Below are 21,671 nucleotides of genomic sequence, written 5' to 3'. Positions count from 1 at the left end.
ATTTCCTCTCAACCTTTTCTGCCCCAGTTTCTCCAATCTGTCCATGTAATTGAAGTAATTCATTCCTGAATGATTCTCATAAATCTTTTCTGCACCCTCTCTAAAACTTTCATACCCTTCCTATAACGGGATACCTCTTTTTGTGTAAAAATCCCAAAGAATCCTATGCCCTTTTGGGAAGTCTGTCTACATTTGCCCAGAACTGAAACAAGAAACACTCTTGTTCATATTCTTAAGCTCCCTCAGGTGATGCCTATCACCATAATGCAATTCTGATCAAATGCAGCATACCCTCTTTATTGTATTGTATTTGCCAGCCAGCCCAAAAACTTATTGGAATGTAGGGTGCATTATGGAAGTGTAGAATCCATTGTTAGTTATTGCACTTAGAATCTTGGAACTGTTCTGTAAAATAATAATAATCTTTATTAGTGTCACAAGTAGGCTTACATTAACACTGCAATGAAGTTACTGTGAAAATCCCCTCGTCACCACACTCCGGGGCCTGTTCAGGTACACAGAGGGAGAACTCAGAACGTCCAACTCACCTAACAAGCACGTCTTTCGGGACTTATGGGAGTAAACCGGAGCATGTAGTGAAATCCACGGAGATAGGGGCAGAACGTGCAGATTCCGCACAGACCGTGGCCCAAGCTGAAAATCAAACCCCGGTCCCTAGTGCTGTACAAACACTATTGGAATTTTCAATGTCAACATTTTGCTAGCGAAAGATTGATTAAACAGCACTATGCTGTCAATGTGGATACTGAAATCAATAGCAATATATACATTGTTCAATGTGACAAAGGTTGACATGTTCCTTATACGTGATCTATCATATTATTTATATGGCAATGTTCATAAATGCGGGCAATGTAAGCAATACAATTGATTTAATGTTGGTATTTACAGTGTCAGCATGTCCCAGTGAAATCCAACCTCTGTAAAGCCTGTCATTTCTTAACTCTCCATTTTGGGAACCAAGCCAAAACCACTTTCCATTAAACAGAAAGTATTCACTAAGGTTTCATTATAATTGGTAGGTAAGATGCTGTACACTGTACATCAATTAGACAATAATCAATCTGTGCTGGTGCTGCCTTGTTCTACTGAGCACGTACTAGTAATATGAAGGACAAGACTGAAGTTCATCCTTTGGGCTTTCTGTCTAGACCTTAGTTTGGTTTGAAGTACAAGTGAAGTTCATTACTATTACAGTTTCAATGATGCCTCAGAGTTTTACTTTCTGGTTCAATAATTTTTAATCAATATTGTTCATTAAACCTGACTTGTTCCCTGCCACATCTCTGATGAAATGCAACATGATAAACCGCCACTATTAAGAAGGCCTCAATCAACTTCAACTGCTTTTGATTATTAGTTCAGATCACTAAAGTCAGAAATTCAAACTTGTGCATTTATTATTAAATTCACAGATTCACAATTTTGATGTTTGGCGTATAACAAGTACTAATGCCTCAGATGTGTGAATCCAATTTCAAGGAATCCTGCTGTCAATTTCAGAACTTTGGCAGAGTTCATTTTAAGCACGTGTTGATATCTATTTTTGGATCTCTGACTTAACAATGAACAAAGAAATGTACAGCACAGGAACAGGCCCTTCGGCCCTCCAAGCCCATGCCGACCATGCTGCCTGACTAAACTACAATCTTCTACACTTCCTGGGTCCGTATCCCTCGATTCCCATCCTATTCATGTATTTGTCAAGATGCCCCTTAAATGTCACTATTGTCCCTGCTTCCACCACCTCCTCCGGTAGCGAGTTCCAGGCACCCACTACCCACTGTATAAAAAACTTGCCTCGTACATCTACTCTAAATCTTGCCCCTCTCACCTAAAACCTATGCCCCTAGTAATTGACCCCTCTACCCCGGGGAAAAGCTTCTGACTATCCACTCTGTCTATGCCCCTCATAATTTTGTAGACCTCTATCAGGTCGCCCCTCAACCTCCATCGTTCCAGTGAGAACAAACCGAGTTTATTCAACCGCTCCTCATAGCTAATGCCCTCCATACCAGGCAACATTCTGGTAAATCTCTTCTGCACCCTCTCTAAAGCCTCCACATCCTTCTGGTAGTGTGGCGACCAGAATTGAACACTATACTCCAAGTGTGGCCTAACTAATGTTCTATACAGCTGCAACATGACTTGCCAATTCTGATACTCAATGCCCCGGCCAATGAAGGCAAGCATGCCGTATGCCTTCTTGGCAAACAAGATGAGCCTGAATTTGTTCCGAACAGAAAGCTTCTGAGCTGACACACTTGCAGCAACGATTGTATAAGGACTACTTTGAAATTATGCAAATACTTGCATCAGGCCTAGAATTTTTGATTCGCAGAGATTTTCTGCTGCTCTCACAAGAAGAATTCTAATAGAAATTGCAGGTTAGCCCAAACTTTGATGTTTACTGTGCTGTTACAATGGATTTATTAGGATTGCACTTACATTTTGATTTGAGACCATCAAGCTATACCTTTATACTAGTGATTTATTTATAACTAACATTGCAGATTACAATTTACACCCAAAATGTTTTAATTAAGACATTATTATGCAAAACGTAACATCGTAATAAATATGATGTGGAGATGCCGGCATTGGACTGGGGTGGGCACAGAAAGAAGTCTTACAACACCAGGTTAAAGTCCAACAGGTTTGTTTCGAATCACTGGCTTTTGAAGCGCAGATCCTTCCTCAGGTTCATGGCTTCACCTGAGGAAGGAGCATCGCTCCGAAAGCTAGTGATTTGAAACAAACCTGCTGGACTTCAACCTGGTGTTTTAAGACTTCATAATAAATATGTCAGTATAACTGTATCTGGAAATCAGGATAGTCTTTGCTTCCTACTGCTTTAAGTATCAATTTCTAGGGCTAGATTTTCAACAATTGAAGTGTTCCAGTCCATTTTGAGGGTTGGGCCCCGCGACCAGAACTCCAGCTGAAAATAGGTATCATGAGGCAGCCTTCCAGTTGCAGGGTACTGTGATGTCAGACAGTCCAGAGACTGGGCCTGCCAACTGAGTGGGTTGAGAGCCAATCCATTCGTTCGGGAGGTGTGTACTTAAATTGGCATTGGCTCAGAATATTTTTTAGTGCAGCTCAGGAAGGGTGCTGCTCCTCCTGCTCCAGCAAAATTAATGGTAAACTTAATTCACCCACTCTATTTTAAATGAGTCGATGTCAAAGAAAAAAAATACTTTGTAACCTATTTTCCACCTGTTACCCCAAAGGAATACTGCTGGTTTCAATGATGACAAGTTAAGCATGGATTCTTTCAATAATCATACATGTTTTTAAATTACCTTACTTCAGCCTGACAAAAACAATTTGCAGATTTTTTGGATGGAAGTCAGTTTCTTAGGGGAGAGCTTGTTAGGAAATAACTATAGTTTTAATTAATTTATATTTGTGTGTGTTAGGAGTAAGGTATAACTTTAAGTTTTAGTTTAGCTATCTGAAGGAAATAATGCACAAAGCTACGGGAATAAGGCGGGGGAGTGGGATTAGGTACAATGCTCTTTCAGCGAGCCACTGTAGACTTGATGGACCAAAAGACCTCCTTCTGCACTATGAAGATTTGGAGATTTTAAAAGTTAGCTGTAAGCAAGTGGATTTGTTTATCTGCCTGCATTGTAATGAGATTTTATGACACTAACGGAAACTGGGTTGTTGCTTAGTAACTGAGAGGCCAAAGGGAAGCAAAAAACAGTGTGAGCTGTTGAAAGGAGGTAGCCCAGGAATAAGCAGCTTCTCAAGGAAACTGCTGGAACAGGCAAGACTTGATGGGAGACTGCAGAGAGCAGACCCCAAACTAAAGAACAGAAAAATCCCATAAATCTGGGAGTGGGAGAGCAGTAAGTTGCAGGAAGACTGTGAAGTCAAGGAATAAAGAACAGGAATCCAATAAAGTTCCTGTTCAGTGAAGTTGAGGGGGAGGAGCACAGAGGCTCTAGGTTAAAGCCAGAGCTGCAAGATACAGGCCTGGGGACGTTGGTTTGCGAAAAGCCAGAGATCCGAGGTGACTGTTATATCCTCCCAGGATCCTATTGGATGGGGACAATTGGTTACCCTAGGAATATGAGCTCCCCGAATGGGGGTGGAGGAGGGTGGGGGGAGGCATTAGTTACCTTTGCAGCTATATAAATAAAGATGACCAGTGTGGTACCAGCTAGAGAGTGAACCAGTAGTGAACTACTAGTACTGTGTACATAATGTTGTAAATAAATTAACTTTCTGGTTGATTTTACAAACCCGTGCTGGATTCCTCGTGGCCGTCACAAAAGTGACCCAAAGGTTGATGACTCCTTACTACGGGCCTGTGAAGTAGTGCTGTTCTGTTGGCAAGGCTGGGTATCTGGGCGATTATGTGGGAAGCTCGCTTGAATGCACATTTCAGAGGAATACCGGCAGAAGAGGTTGGAAACTTGGGGGCTGGATCCAGACATCCGAGAGAAAGCATCATTTGGGGGAAGATTTAAAGACATGGGCTGCAAAGGCCAGCATCTAATGCCCATCCCTAATTGCCCTTGAACTGAGTGGCTTGTTTGGCCATTTCCCTGGAAGAGGTTATTCACCCTTCCCCAATCCCACTGCTCTTAAAACTGGAGGTGAGCGAAATGGGCATGGGTGGGATCAGGATTTTTGTTTTGAATACTTTAACCTCCCACCTCATTCAAACTCATCCGTTTATTTTGGTGAAAATTTCCCTCTTGAAGCTCTCAACACTATCATTACTGTGATAGGATATGGATCGGACAGATCTTCCTGATCGCTCCAATCAGTTTCTAGCTACCTCTTTGACTATGTTTTTGATCACCGATCTTAATATATCCTTATGTGGCTCAGTGTCAAATGCTGTTTGATAATCATTTCTATGAAGCCTCTGGGATGTTTTGTTATGTTAACATTATATAAGCATAAGTTGTTGTTATGAAGAAGATTGTGTAGCTTGCAAGCTAGAACTTTACATATAATTAAAGGTAACATTGCCCATAGGTTAATGCTGACCTAGTCATTTGTCTTAACTCACGACTGCTCCAAAGGAAACAGGTGGGAATAAGGTTGTCAGGATAAATAGGGTGAATGTGTGGCTCGAGAGATGGTGCAAGAGGGAGGGATTCAAATTCCTGGGGCATTGGAACCGGTTCTGGGGGAGGTGGGACCAGTACAAACTGGATGGTCTGCACCTGGACAGGACTGGAACCGATGTCCTAGGAGGGTTGTTTGCTAGAGCTGTTGGGGAGGGTTTAAACTAATGTGGCAGGGGGATGGGATCCAATGTAGGAAGTCGGAGGGAAGTAAAACGGGGCCAGAAACAAAAAGCAGTAAGGGGGAAAGTGTAAGGCAGAGAAGCCATAGTCAAAAAGGGCCACAGTACAGGGAACAGTGACTGAGGAGAGTGTGAAAAGGGAGGTGGCCAATGCAGGATGGAGGGTGTTGTACCTAAATGTATACGGAACAAGGTAAATGAGCTTGTTGCGCACATTGAAATTGGCCAGTACGATGTTGTGGGCATCACAGAGACGTGGCTGCAAGGGGATCAGGGCTGGGATCAAAATATCCAAGGATATATGTCCTATCGAAAGGACAGGCAGATGGGCAAAGGGGGTGGGGTTGCATTGTTCGTGAGGAATGAAGCTAAATCGATAGCAAGGAGCGATATAGGATCAGAAGGCATAGAATCTCTGTGGGTAGAGTTGAGGAATCACAAAGGTAAAAAGACTCTGATGGGAGTTATGTACAGGCTCCCTAGCAGTAGTCAGGATGTGGGGCAGAAAATAAATCAGGAGATAGAAAAAGCATGAATAATCATGGGGGACTTCAATATGCAGGTGGACTGGGAAAATCAGGTTGGTAGTGGATCCCAAGAAATGGAATTTGTGCAATGTCTAAGAGATAGATGTTTTTTTGGAGCAGCTTGTGACAGAGCTGACTAGGGAACAGGCAATTCTGGATTTGGTGATGTGTAATGAGGCAGACTTGCTTCGGGAACTTAAGGTGAAGGAACTCTTAGGGAGCAGTGACCACAATATGATAGAATTTACCCTACAGTTTGAGAGGGAGAAGCTGCAATCAGATATAACGGTATTACAATTAAATAAGGGTAACTACAAAGACATGAGGGAGGAGCTGGCCAGAGTTGATTGGAGAAGGAGCCGAGCAGGGAAGACAGTGAAACAGCAATGGCAGGAGTTTTTGTGGGTTATTAGGGAGGCACAGCAGAAATTCATCCCAAGGAGGAGGAAACATGCTGAGAGGAGGACAAGGCATCCATGGCTGACAAGGGATGTCAAGGACAGCATAAAGGCTCAGGAAAAATCATACAAAGTGACGAGGTTTCGTTGGAAGCCAGGGGATTGGGAAGCCTTTAAAAGCGAGCAAAGGACAACCAAAAACGCAATAAGGGGGGAGAAGATGAAGTACGAGTGCAAGCTGGCTAGTAATATAAAGGAAGATAGGAAGAGATTTTTTTCAATATATAAAAGGTAAGAGAGAGGCAAAAATAGACATTGGACCACGAGAAAATGTGGCTGGAGAAGTAATAATAGGAAACAAAGAAATGGCAGACGAACTGAATAGTTACTTTGCACCAGTCCTCACGGTGGAAGACACTAGTGGGATGCCAGAGCTCCAGGAGAAACAGGTGTGGTACCAGCTAGAGAAATTATAAGCCGGTTAGCCTGACTTCGGTCACTGGTAAGATTTTAGAGTCTGGTATTAAAGATGAGATCGCGAAGCACTTGGAAAAGCATGGTAAAATTGGACTGAGTCAGCATGGCTTTGTCAAAGGGAGGTCGTGTCTGACAAATCTGTTAGAGTTCTTTGAGGAGGTAATAAGCAAGTTAGACAAAGGAAAATCAGTGGACGTGCATAAGATAAAGATGCATGGCATTAATGGTAAAGTAGTAGCATGGATAGAGGATTGGTTAATTAATAGAAAGCAAAGAGTGGGGATTAATGGGTGTTTCTCTGGTTGGCAATCAGTAGCGAGTGGTGTCCCTCAGGGATCAGTGTTGGGCCCACAATTGTTCACAATTTACATAGATGATTTGGAGTTGGGGACCAAGGGCAATGTGTCCAGGTTTGCAGACGACACTAAGATGAGTGGTAAAGCAAAAGGTGCAGAGGATACTGGAAGTCTGCAGAGGGATTTGGATAGGTTAAGTGAATGGGCTAGGGTCTGGCAGATGGAATACAATGTTGACAAATGTGAGGTTATCCATTTTGGTAGGAATAATAACAAAAGGGATTATTATTTAAATGATAAAATATTAAAACATGTTGCTGTGCAGAGAGACCTGGGTGTGCTAGTGCATGAGTCGCAAAAAGTTGGTTTACAGGTGCAACAGGTGATTATGAAGGCAAATGGAATTTTGTCCTTCATTGGTAGAGGGATGGAGTTTAAGACTAGGGAGGCTATGCTGCAATTGTATAACATGTTAGTGAGGCCACACCTGGAGTATTGTGTTCAGTTTTGGTCTCCTTACCTGAGAAAGGACGTACTGGCGCTGGAGGATGTGCAGAGGAGATTCACGAGGTTAATCCCAGAGCTGAAGGGGTTGGATTACGAGGAGAGGTTGAGTAGACTGGGACTGTACTCATTGGAATTTAGAAGGATGAGGGGGGATCTTATAGAAACATATAAAATTATGAAGGGAATAGATAGGATAAATGCGGGCAGGTTGTTTCCACTGGCGGGTGAAAACAGAACTAGGGGGCATAGCCTCAAAATAAGGGGAAGTAGATTTAGGACTGAGTTCAGGAGGAACATCTTCACCTAAAGGGTTGTGAATCTATGGAATTCCTTGTTTTTAAGATAAAGATAGATAGTTTTTTGAAGAATAAAGGAATTAAGGTGTTCAGGCCGGAAAGTGGAGCTGAGTCCACAAAAGATCAGCCATGATCTCATTGAATGGCGGAGCAGGCTCGAGAGGCCAGGTGGCCTACTCCTGCTCCTAGTTCTTATGTTCTTATGATTTATTTAGATTTCCAGAAGGACTTTGACAAGGTGTTGCATAGGAAACTGTTAAATAAGTTAAGAGCCCATGGTGTTAAGGGAAAGATCCAACCATGGATAGAGGATTGGCTGACTGGCAGAAGGCAAAGAGTGGGGATAAAGGGGTCTTTTTCAGGATGGCAGTTGGTGACTAGTGGTGTGCCTCAGGGGTCTGTGCTGGGACCGCAACTTTTTACAATATACATTAATGATCTGGAAGAAGGTACTGAAGGCACTGTTGCTAAGTTTCCAGATGATACAAAGATCTGTAGAGGGACAGGTAGTATTGAGGAAGCAACGGGGCTGCAGAAGGACTTGGACAAGCTAGGAGAGTGGGCAATGAAGTGGCAAATGAAATACAATGTGGAAAGGTGTGAGGTTTGCACTTTGGAAGGAGGAATCTAGGCATAGACTATTTTCTAAATGGGGAAATGCTTCAGAAAGCAGAAGCGCAAAGGGACTTGGGAGTCCTTGTTCACAATTCTCTTAAGGTTAATGTGCAGGTTCAGTCGGCAGTTAAGAAGGCAAATGCAATGTTAGCATTCATGTCAAGAGGGCTAGAATACAAGACCAGGAATGTACTTCTGAGGCTGATAAGACTCTGGTCAGACCCCATTTGGATTATTGTGAGCAGTTTTGGGCCCCATATCTAAGGAAGGATGTGCTGGTCTTGGAAAGGGTTCACAAGAATGATCCCTGGAATGAAGAACTTGTCGTATGAGGAACGTTTGAAGACTCTAGGTCTGTACTCGTTGGAGTTTAGAAGGATGAGAGAGGATCTTCTTGAAACGTACAAGATACTGCGAGGCCTGGATAGAGTGGACGTGGAGAGGATGTTTCCACTTGTAGGAAAAACTAGAACCAGAGGCCACCATCTCAGATTAAAGGGACGATCCTTGAAAACAGAGATGAGGAGGAATTTTTTCAGCCAGAGGGTGGTGAATCTGTGGAACTCTTTGCCGCAGAAGGCTGTGGAGGCCAATTCACTGAGTGGCTTTAAGGCAGAAATAGGTAGGTTCTTGATTAATAAGGGGATCAGGGGTTATGGGGAGAAGGCAGGAGAATGCGGATGAGAAAAATATCAGCCATGATTGAACGACGGTGCAGGCTCGATGGGCCAAGTGACCTAATTCTGCTCCTATGTCTTATGGTCTTATAGGTATCAAATTAAAAATTCTATTCTGATTGGATGGCTGGTTAATGTGAAACCCGCAAGTAAATGCACAGCAGATCAATTCCAGTCAACTGACGATCTTGTGTAATCTCTTCAAAATACAACTCTCTGTTAATAGATAAAATATGTATAGAGATGGTCACTGGCACCAGCAGAGTGATACATGACTACATTACTTTCAATGCACTGCAACACGATGTAGTAAATATCCACATTCATCTGGTCACCTGAACAATGGTCGAATATAACTCATTGATTTGCTGCAGGTTAAAAAATTTGTGAAGAATCGAGGTCTTTGCTCTGGTTCCAAAATTGGAAGGAGGTAGATTTCGCGAGATACACATGCCAACTTCTCAAACGTTAGCTGAAAGTTTTTTTTCAATTTATTACTTAAAACAATCCATTAAAGGTTTCACTGAAAGAGTAGAGAATTACTGAATAGCAGTAATTCTTTTATTGCTATTCATGATGCAGAAAGAGGTCAGCTGAAAAAAAATAACTGCTCAGTTCTTGGTCTCTATCCTTGCAGATTAAGGCACGTGAAATGCCTTAACGTGCATATCCAAATATGTTTTAAATATGATGAGGATTTTTGCCTCTATCAGCCATGTGAGCAGTGAGTTCCAGATCCTTAGTGTTGTCTGGATGTAAACAGTTCCCCTCAATTCCTCTCTAATTCTTTCCATGTACCCTGGTTGTTAATCTTTCTGCTAAGGGAGAGATATCCTGCCTATCCAATCTGACCATAATCCCTCATAATTTTACAGACCTCAATTAAACCTCCCCCCAGCCTCTACTGCAGCAAAGAAAATAATCCTGGACGATCCAATCTTTTCTTGTAGTTAAAATTCTCCAATCCTGGTCATATCCAAATAAATCTCCTTTATGCGCTTTTTAGTTCAAGCACAAAACTAAATAAAATGAAGATAAAAATATTTTAGAAATACCTAATTCTGAACCTACCTCTAGTATTCCACAAGTATTTTACTCAGCTGGAATGAAATGCGGGGACATTTATAATTGAAAAAACCCCCACAAAAACAAAATAATCAGTACGTGGTAGGAGAAAACGATTTTTTGCTTTTGTCTCACATTTTTTGCTACTATCCTTTTTGGTTTACACCAGTAATAAATTGGCAGCTGTTAAATTATCATAGTGGAATATCACATTATTAAAACTTGCAATCTGGGTGTCAGGTGAATTAAACGTATTGATGTACTTTGCTGCTACTTTGCTTATATTGCATATGTGTTCTTAATAAATAAAGCACAGAATCCAACAGCCTGTGCAGGCTAAGGTATGTTGACTGTGGGCATTACTGGCTTCTTCTGGCTATTCAAACATGAGCTAGGTGCCTGATCGGTCAAATAGGACCATCTGCGCATGCCTCACGGTGCTCAGGGGATCTGAGAACCAGAAATGCTCAATCATACGTGGTTACTATAACCTATTTGAACTCACAGCAGTGATTGTAGAAAACAGATAAGTGGGATCGTCTGAACCAGACAGTGGTTCCATTTGGTCACAAGAGAACAGACCCAGCAGCGGCGATGTCACCACTGCTTCTCTGCTGAATGTATTACAATCTGAATTTATTGTGGGAATGTAATTATGATCAACAGTCCCTACATAAATTTGATTTGATGCTTCTTCTTACGCTGTTAACTGAAAATGAAATATGTCATGCTTGTATTGTTAAAAAATTGACTCCTATTAAGTTGAAGCATACAACATAACTACACATTTAAAAAAATCAATTCCTTTTATGTTTCTCTGAAGCAGCAGCTGCCAGAAGGGACTATTTTTTAAAATTTTGCTCTTTCTTGCTGAGATTTGTACCCTCGATCTCAAATCTGAATAGTTGTTAAGGAAATAGAGAAAAGGAGAAATCTCAAAGCCTCACCACCAAAGTTAATCCATTTTATATATCTTGAATCTGACCTTTTAGCATTTATTGTATGTTAGTATAATTGCATCTTGTATGTTAAAACACTACAATCTGAAGTTTCAGGGTGGAACTTAATGCCAGTGACTCCCGGTGCGGGATTCAGAAGTGGCATTGCCATATGGGATACAAAGAACCAACTGAATGTAACCATGTGGCAGCTGGTTATTTAACAAGGTGCAGGCATGGAGCCCAGAGAATCATGTGTCGGGAACAGGCAGAATGTCATCTGAGCATCAATTGATGGGAGCACAGGTGCTGACGCCATTTTAGACAGCAGACTTAACTGCCTTGCTTCTGATCTCCTCGCTTGCCTGCCATGCCTGTCACTGCAAGGACCTACCTTCATAGAATCATAAAATTTACAGTGCAGAAGGAGGCCATTCGGCCCATCGAGTCTGCACCGGACCTTGGAAAGAGCACCCCACGTAAGCCCACACCGCCACACCATCCCCACAACCCAGCAACCCCACCTAACCATTCTGGACACTAAGGGCAATTTAGATTAGCCAATCCACCTAACCTGCACATCGGAGCACCCAGAGGAACCCCATGCAGACACGCACAGACAGTGATCCAAGCCGGGAATCCAACCCAGGTCCCTGGTGCTGTGAAGCAACAGTGCTAACCACTGTGCTGCGGTGCCGCCCTATAAATACATTCTTTCAAAAGATCAAGAGCCCATTAACTCCCACAGCAAGAGCCATCAACTCCCTGGATTTCCAGAGCCTAGTCAATGAAGCCAGGCTGAAGGTTATAAATGTCACAGGCCAGACAAAAGATGGCACAACAGATAAGCGACGTCTCCCTGCTAGATCTCTTACAATCTGCACAGGAATGGCAGCTGTTGCTTTTCCCTAAAGATGGCATGAGACCCTTTTGGCTGACCAAGGTAGCCTAGGAGGGTACAGCAGCAAAAGTTGGCAGTTGTGTGGATCCAGTAACGCAAATGGGCCAATAACCTCTTCAGAACAGCCAGGGTGAGTGTAACTAAATGCTAAGAGGACGGTGGCTTTCAGATGTGCTCCAACGTGGGGAGGGATCGGCCACATGGTCAACAGAATTTTATGGCCCAACAACAGTTACCTCGTGAAGAATGGCTGCATGTGGGTGACAGGCAGCTGCTCTCATTGTCAGAATCTTTCAGGGCCCTTGAGAGAGGACAATGGATGAGACTCCAAGTGCCCCACCTTGTGCCAGAGGGATGCCACCTGATTCGATGGTCAGCTGATCATAGCGTGGACTTACTTTTCACTTTTGCCTGCAGGAGAAAAGTGCCCACAATGGGTGAGAGACAGAGAGGGCGAAGGCCGTTGGAGTTGTGACGGACATCCATGCCCTGACACCTGCAGAGGAGGAAGCTGTCAAACTGGCTAGGGAGCAGGAAAGCCAGTCTGTAGTGATTGGTGAGATTGGAGTGTAGTAAGAATGGAGTAAAGATGCCTGGTATCTTCTTACACATAGTACAGATGACTTTCTTTTCCCAGGTGCTCACGTTAGTTGGTTGAGCTATTGAGTCTCTTCCCATTTACAGAGTAAGTGAATGGTCTCTCTTCAGAGCGTTGGGCAGAAAGGAAGTACACATCTGGCCAAGATGGGAGGAGAGAACGGGAAGACCTTTGTCCTCATTGTTTATGGTTATCCCGTTCAGTTTTCCGCACTCTGGAAGGATAGGAATATCGGACAGAGGAACAACGAGCAAGAGTAGATCTTTCGGACCCTCGACCCTGCTCCACCATTCAATTAGATTGTGGTTGATCTTCTACCTCCATGCCATTTTCCCACTCTTTCCCCTTTGTCACTCGGGGCACGATTCACCCGAAAAATTACTATGTCCGGTTTCAGGAGCCGAGAAACATCTTGCTATTCAACAGCACTTTGCCGGTTCTTTTGGCCTCTGGGAGTTTCTCTCCGCTGAGGCTGCACTTGGAGGGATCTTGCCACCAGGAAATGCTCCTTGCAGATCGGGGCGCCATCTTGTCTGGCTGCCTGGTGTCTGGACTCTCTTGAGATGCCCCTACAAATCATGTAGTCAGGGAGGTGCTATTGCAAACTAAAATAGAGGAGGAACATCAGCCTGCCACATCTAGGGGGCTCCTCTCAAGGTCCTCCAAGAGTGGACAGGTGCTTCTCATCCCCTCCTGCCAGTAACCTGCATGCTTCCAGTAGCTGCAACCACTCAGGCCACACCTGCAGATGTACGGGAGATCTTTGGAATGCAGGGACCCTCAAAGCCTCAGACAGAGGACAGCCACCATGGTTATCACAGGCCACAGGGCAGCACCATCAGCAGCCTGCCTCCACCTCAGCTGCTGATGGAGTCTTTGGATGCACATTTGAAACAGCATCTAGATGGCACCAGCATGGCACGGTAATTAGATTTTATATGTTAATGATTGATGATTGTGTCTCTCTAAAAAGTGTTTGTGCATTTATTCCTGAGTCCTTTATTCAGTGGCATTTCAGTTCTGACAATGTTCAAGGGTTTGAGGAAAAGGCAGGGGAATGGCACTGAATCATGATGCTCGTTTGGACAGCCTGTCCAGACAGATGGGCCAAGTGGTCTCCTGCACCGTAACAATTCTGTGATGAAAAGTCATCTCGATCTGAAATTCTCTTTCTCTACACAGATGCTCCCTGCCCTACTGAGTATTGTTTTTATTTCAGATTTCCAGTATCTGCAGTATTTTGCCTTTGTATCATTTGAGAACCCCTTCTGGGGCATATTGCAAAACTCTACTGCAACAGTATCTGGAACGAAATCTCATCTGCAATAGGCCAATTGTCTGTTTGATTGTGGCCTCAGTCGACCCGTGGCAGGCGTTGTAACATTCCTCAACTGCACTGCGAAGGTTCCTCACCGTCATCGTCAGCCACGTCTTGAGAAGGTACCCCATGTCTTCAAGGATTCATCCCTGAAGGTGTGGGGTGCTGGAACAGTTGTGGCAGCTGGGAGTGTCGAGGTGCAGAGGTGTCATGAGTGCACCCTGGGAAGCGGACACACACCTGCAGGATGCACTTTCAGTGGTCTTCCTGTCCTCCTTCCTATAACAACTGCATTTCTACATTTTTTTGCTGGGGACTAGTTGAACTCGTCAGGGTATCACAACACCCCATAGTCTTTAACACTGAGTACCTGTTTGAGGGTAACATGCACCCCAAAGACTCCTATACTTCCAACCTCCTCCTACTCTTCCAGATAGCATCCACCTATTATCCTGGATTCTTACTGTATCCACGAACGTATGATCCAGAAACTCATCCTCCATGATACCCCACAGTGAATCCTCATACCCATCCTCAGCTCACCCTGAAACAGTTGGGAGATACTTCCTACACAGGTGGGCATGAAAGGCATCCAACCTCACTGACGCACTATTGAAGAAAGAAGGTGGACCTCCGAAAAATGAAGATAGAACTGGAAGATAGATCTCCTGAGAGCAAAGATGGGTCTCCTGGAACACTGTGAGGGTGGAAGGTGGATCCTCTCCAAGATACCTAATCTGTAAGGTTGACCTGCAGATGCTCCCTGTCCCACTGCTGTTGTGTTCCATTGTCCAGGGCTGCGGGTGGCCTCTGAACTCTGGAGGAAGCCCCCCGGCATTGTTCAGATAAGGTCCAATATCAACACATTTTTCTCGCCAGTGTTACGATACACTGAGTAAGTGCGCGGTCAAATCCAGCCCCACTTATCCTGGAGTCACAACCCAAGTGAATGAATCAATAATTCTTAGAAACATACCAGAGGTCTTTGGCTCCTGGCTGCCCAATAATTGCAGTCACCAGGTTTGTAAGTTTAAACACAATTACTGTTTAACAAGAACTATAATTAAATATTCAGCAAATACATTTGGTTAATTATTAATAAACACCTAACTCCTATTTTAATGTGCCTCCCCACCTTCTACACACACAAGGCAGACAAATACGGTGGGGTGGAAAGGGGTAAAAAAAGTAAGTGAAAGAGAAAATAATCTTTGTTTCAGATGTTGGTTCTCGGTCTGCTTTCTTCACAGTAAACCTGTAGATTACAGTCTTTGATTTGCAGCATGTACTAGTCTTTCCTGCAGTATTAAAATACACTCATATCTTTCCTGGAGAGGCAGAGTCTTTGTTTCATCAAACCCTACTTTCAGTTCGTGGTTTTTCTTCAGGCCTCTGTAGCTCAAGATCACAACATCCTCATGCTTTCTGAGGAGGATTAGCAATAGCTTTCTGGAGAAAGTCAGCAACAGTTTTCTGGATAGAATTTAGCTGGATCTTTTACTTCCATACTGCCAAAATCGAAACCAAAATCTCCATGGGTTTCTGAACCATTTCAGTTGGATAAGGTCCAATCACCACCGGTTACCAGGCAGAGCACAACCTTTTGGGCAATTCATTGGTCACCAGCCAAATTAATCAAACCTAAGTCCCAGCCCATCTCTGCCACTCATGCTGGCCAGTCTGCTACTCCAGTTTAAACCAACACAGGCTTCTGCTTTCTTCTGCTTGAATTAAAGATACAGGCTGCCTTAAATACACATGTATATTAATCATCCATGGATCAAAGATGCTAAGGCAAAAAAAGAAAAGGGAAGTAAGGGAATAAATATGGAATAACCAAGAAGGACCCTTACACCATTGTGTTTTCCAGATGACACCACAAAGAATCTGGTGCAAATGGTCAGGCTTTCACACCAGCCTACGGTAAATGCCAGCCAAAGGTCCCAATGTAAATTCATACAACATGAAACTGATTTATGGGCCTCCCGCCATATTTTCCCCTTATGCCTGCCACTGAACACACCAGCAGGAGTATTGGAGAATTCCTCCCAGTGTTTAGTCAAGAGTGTTTCTTAGTAATTTGTGACAATAAAAGTTTTAAAATGTGAAATCTTGCCTTCCTTCCACTAGCAATTAGAAGTTTAAATCTTTTATAAATGTTTTCGGTCTTTATGGAGATTGCAACAGAAGATAATGCAGTGTTGGAAAGAGGGGATGTCCTTGAGGAGGCAAGAAAGGACAGAATGTATTTAGTTAGAGTTGAGAAGCACAAAACAAAATCACACCACCGAGGGTATTTAATAGACCTCCAGATAATGAGAGAGAGCTAGCGGAGCAAATCTGGAGGGAAATCAGAGATGTACAAGAAGTATAGAATGGTGATAATGAAACTTTAATTACCTAAATATCGATTTGGATAATGTTACAGTAAAAGGTATGAACAAAGAACAATACAGCACAGGAAAACGCCCTTCAGCCCTCCAAGCCTGTAGTGGGTGAAATTTCTGAAATGTGTTCAGGAGATCTACTTGATCAATTTGTTCTTGGCCAACTAGAAATAAGGCATTGCTGGATAGGTGCTAAGAAATGGGGACAGCTGAGTGGACGAATTGCCTGTGAGGGAACATCTGTCTAAGAGGGGTTATTTTATCATAAGGTTTACATTAGTAATGGAGACGAGCAAAGAACACCTTTTATATTGTAAGAGGGCTCATTTTAATGCGATGAGAAGGGATCTAGCCAGGGTAGTTAGGAAAACACAAATGGTTCAGTGTTATCCCAAGCTCAACATATTTGAAATCAGTTGCTATGCTTTGATTGTATAACATAACTTTATTTCCTGTAAACAAATCACCACCTTTATGAATTGCAAACTGGCAAAAATGAATTATCTATTTTGTGTTATATAATGGATACAGTTGGTTAGCCTTATTTATGATCTTATGGATTGGTTTAATATAAAAAGCTTCTGAAATTATACCTTGGAAACATAGAATCCCTACAGCGCAGAAGCAGGCCAATTGGCCCATCGAGTCTTCATCGATCCTAGCTGCCAGCATATGAACATTTAATATGTTTGTTTGAAAATGTCCTCTTCTTTATTTTCCCAGAAACGTTAACTAATTTATTTGAGAAGTGCTAATATTTTTATTAGAATAGTGAAGAGAGGAATTCAGACAATTCCTACTTTAGAATCACACAAAGACATTTCTGACCAAAGTCTTTATATTAAAGTGCATCCTCGACATCTTCATATTATTTGGAAAATGGCAAATCTGCAGTGAATGTCAGTCGTTGCTTTGTAATTTTAATGATTTAGAATTAATGCGAACATTTGCATTTTTATATCACTTTACCAAAGTCTGAGCATGTATTTCACAGAAATATTTCACTTATCTTCAGTGTTGTGCCACAGCATATGGATTGCTAATGTAGTATCTGTTAGATGTCTTTGCATGTATAATTTCTCATACATTAAGTTCTTAATCTTGTCTGCGTCATCAGGAAGGCACTAATATGAAGCTGAAGGCTTCTCAACAGGGAAGGATGTAAATGTCAGAAGAGTAAGTTATTTCTGGACATACACATGAATTCCTAGTGGTAGCTTAAGTATTGGCAGAAGAGCGACTTGTCCATTGTTTTCCCCTCCACTACTTTGAACCATAAACGGCACATGAAAAATGTAATTAGAGAAGAGCTAAACAAATAATAACAATCCATAAGGGAACACAACATTCCATTGGAATCACATCTGAGAATGACAGTGCCATCTGACAGCCTAACTGCTATAAAGTTTAGGGACTTCACATTCATAAGAGGCATTCATTTCACTGAATCTGGAAAAGCTTTGCACTTCAAGGTTTTAATTTTGTTTAAAAAAGATCCAGCCCTACTTTCATTCTATACCAGTTTGGAGTCTGCTGGGGGGTGCGATTTAATGGCCGCGTTGCCCCCGACTTGGTGATGCGACAAAGCTATTTAATCTTGCGAGAGGCCTCTAGCAAGATTCGCGATGCTTGGGAATAGCACGCGAGATCTAATGGGATCTTGCGAGAAGTTGCGATCTGGACCTCGCCCACACTAGGTGAGATCCAGATTAACCTGTTTAAGTGAGCCATTCTCCCGAGGCCCGGCAACTAACATTTGGTTAATTATTAATAAACACCTAACTCCTATTTTAACGTGCCTCCCCACCTTCTACACACACAAGGCAGACAAATACGGTGGGGTGGAAAGGGGTAAAAAAAGTAAGTGAAAGAGAAAATAATCTTTGCTTCAGGTGTTGGTTCTCGGTCTGCTTTCTTCACAGTAAACCTGTAGATTACAGTCCTTGATTTGCAGCATGTACTGGTCTTTCCTGCAGTATTAAAATACACTCATACCTTTCCTGGAGAGGCAGAGTCTTTGTTTCATCAAACCCTACTTTCAGTTCGTGGTTTTTCTTCAGGCCTCTGTAGCTCAAGATCACAACATCCTCATGCTTTCTGAGGAGGATTAGCAATAGCTTTCTGGAGAAAGTTAGCAACAGTTTTCTGGATAGAATTTAGCTGGATCTTTTACTTCCATACTGCCAAAATCAAAACCTAGAAAATCTCGCCATGGCACCGTTTAGCACTGCTTCACAGAAACGTGAACCAGGCGTAATGGCACCTGGGAGTTCTCCCAGGCCATTGGAGGCCCCCGGGTGGTGGGGCTCTGGGCAAGGTGGTACACTGGCACACCCAGCGGCACTTTTGCACTTTGGCATAACCAGTTTGGCACTGCCACCTGGGCACCTTGATGCTGTCAGGATGTCTGGATGACACTGCCAGGATGCCAGGCTGGCAGTGCCCAGGTGCCCAGGTTCCAGATTGTCCTTGCCAGGGATCGGGCCTGGGGAGGGGTGCCTTGCCCTTAGGAGGTGGGGTGGGGGGAGCAGGTGGACCCCTATGAGGTAAGTTGGGGAATTTTGTTCAAAAAAGGTACTTACATTCTATATCAGTTTGGAGTTTGCTAGGGGGGCGCGATTTAATGGTCTCGTTGCTCCCGACTTGGTGATGCAACATGCAGTAAGTGCAGCCTCGGTAGGCTGTTCCCCACAGAGGCCAAAAGAAACGGCAGAGTCCCGTCAGGTAGTGGGGTCGGTCTCGGCACTGCAGGTGCTGAGAAACATCCCGCTAAAAATGCCCAAAACGGGACTGTTGTTTTTTGTCAAATGCACTCAGGATTTTAAAAAAAATATAGGGCCTCTCAGAAAGTTGTCTGAAAGGCAGGAACTATTTACCTGCCGTGAAAAAAATACCTTCTTAATACTGAAGAGTCTATGCATTTAATGCTTCAAACACTTTTGAAGAGACTGTTGCTTGTTCAATGTTTAATTTAGAAACCGGAGTTAAATAGAACAGATTGTGCATTTTGGAAAAGAGATCGAGTCCTCCTCATGATGTAAGAAAATGGTAGGATTTGCCTTTGAATAAAAACAAAATATCTGACCCTCACTGATTGGAAGAAAACGGAACCAGTTATGTACTTTGAAAAATAGGATCTTGCCCCTCCCCCATTGAGATGTTTTTCACACCCCCATGATCACATTTACCCACTGCGTTAGAGTTTTTATCCACTGTATCTGCTTTGACTATTATGGGTTTAAATTTCATATCCCAAAGTTATGTGAAGTATTTTTTTTTAGAAAGTTGTAAAATGTACCTCCTTCTCCGGATCCAGAGCCATTTTCTAGGAAAAAAGACAGAAAAGAACAATGAATTACTGCCACATTTTAAAGCCTAGTTATCATTTCACAAAACAATGTTAAGACGATACAGATATTATCATTATTTTACTTACTTTAACTCTACTCAACCTGGTGTATCGAAAACAAGAATGCATTATTGGTATAAATCATAATATATTAAGGTACAATGATGCACAGGGAATAAAGGACAGTTGGCAAGCTGCAATAACATTGAGAGGTTTGATCATATCAGAAACAACCACATCAAGCTGGGGACTGAGATAACATGAACATCATAAACATTCATCAAGCCCCTGCTTGTTTTTATAATTCATATAGTGGGCAGCACGGTAGCACAAGTGGCTAGCACTGTGGCTTCACAGCGCCAGGGTCCCAGGTTCGATTCCCCGCTGGGTCACTATCTGTAAAATCTGTAAATACACAGGTCAGCACTTGACACGGAATCCCTGATTTTAACCCAGGTTGGGAATTGGGTGGATGGTGGCTGAGGAAATGGCCTAGAACAACTGGACCAGCAAACTCCGAATGGTTCAACTCCGAGACCTCAGCTGCCAGCATGTAGCCTGTTCCCCTAATCTGGCAGAATATGGCTGCGCTGCGGGCAAGAGAAGAATGGTGTCTGCAGACACAAAGAAACAATCCCTGATACCACGTGCGAGGCACAGGGTGCAGGTTTCATGAGCGTCAGGTGGTAAGACAAAGCTGGGAGGGAGAACACAGGGAGAGGAGGCCTCTGGCTAAATTTGTAGTTTGCAGGCCCCATCCCACATCACTCACAGACATCCACCATCCCTTCAAATAGCCAGTTCACCGTTGATTATGTGAGATGATCCCTGTGCACGACTTTCAACTGTATCAGCCCCAGCCTCGCACATGAAGTCGAGGCATTCACCCTCCGCAGTACCTCACACAATCCCTCTTCCAGCGGCCCCCCCAGCTCCTCCTCCAACTTCACCTTAATCCCCTCCATAGGCACCCTGTCCTCCTCCAGGATCCTTCCAATGATCGCTTAAACAACTCCCCCTCGGCCGGCGCTATCGGGAAGGTAGGAGAAACCCTCCTTGCAAAATCTCGAATCTACAAGTACCTCAACCCTTCCCCCCGCGCCAATCCATATTTATTCCCCAAGGCTCGCGAATCGTCCCCCAATAAACAAGTCCTTAATTTCCTTGATCACCCTCCAGTCCCATCTCCAAAACCCCGCATCCATCCTCCCTGGCTCGAATCCATGATTCCCCCTAATCGGCATCCTCCCTGACCCGGCCCTCAGCTTAAAAGGATGCCTGAACTGCCTCCAGATTGTCAAAGTGGCCACCCTCACCGGACTCACCGAGTACTTTCCTGGAGCCATCAGGAGCGTTGCCAGTGCCTGCAACCCCGATCCCCTCCACGAGCACTCCTCCATCATAATCCATCGGCCCTCCCCCTCCTTGGTCCAGCCCTGCATGTTCTCATCATTCGGCGCCTAATAGTAGTACTCTAGGATTGGGAGGCCTCGCCTCCCCACCTGTCGCCCTTCTACAAGACCACCCTCCTAATCCTGGCCACCTCTCCCCTCCGCCCCCCAAATAAACAAGGAGATCAACTTGTTCACCCCCTTGCAGAAAGATTTCAGTAAAAAGACAGGCAGGCACTGGGATAGAAACAAAAACTGCGGTAACACATTCATTTTAACTGCCTGTACCCGTCCCATCAATGACAGAGGGAGGTGTCCCACCTTGCCAAATCGGCCTTCGCCTTCCCCACCAGACTAGTAAAATGTATCATTGGAGCCCACCCCAGTCCAAGCCACTTGCACCTCCAAGTACCTAAAGTGGGTTACCACCAGACATAATTGGCAGCCCCCCCACTCCTGCCCGTACTCCCGGTTGAGAGACCATGAAATACTCGCTCTTGCCTAAGTGCAATTTCTAACCCCGACAACGTCCCAAATTTTTGAAGCAGCTCCATTATACTCCCCACCAATGAGTTCAGTTCCAAAATGTACAATAACAGATCATCGGCATCTAAGGATTCTCCCCCCCCCGCCTCCGC

The 21,671-nt window shown here is 43.7% G+C and overlaps 1 protein-coding gene across 1 annotated transcript in view; it reads right to left on the bottom strand.

The window, feature by feature from the left end:
- Positions 1 to 21,671, bottom strand: part of LOC140424975 (tomoregulin-1-like) — a 494,486-nt gene that overhangs the window by 199,708 nt on the left and 273,107 nt on the right. The window contains exon 4 of the mRNA XM_072508717.1: positions 19,592 to 19,618. Within this exon, the coding sequence (XP_072364818.1) occupies positions 19,592 to 19,618 (27 nt within the window). The remainder of the gene's footprint in view (positions 1 to 19,591; positions 19,619 to 21,671) is intronic.

The sequence above is a fragment of the Scyliorhinus torazame genome, chromosome 6 (assembly GCF_047496885.1).
Source record: "Scyliorhinus torazame isolate Kashiwa2021f chromosome 6, sScyTor2.1, whole genome shotgun sequence".
NCBI lineage: Eukaryota > Metazoa > Chordata > Chondrichthyes > Carcharhiniformes > Scyliorhinidae > Scyliorhinus > Scyliorhinus torazame.
Note: the sequence above shows the minus strand (reverse complement) of the source record. Positions and strands in the feature narration are given on the sequence as shown.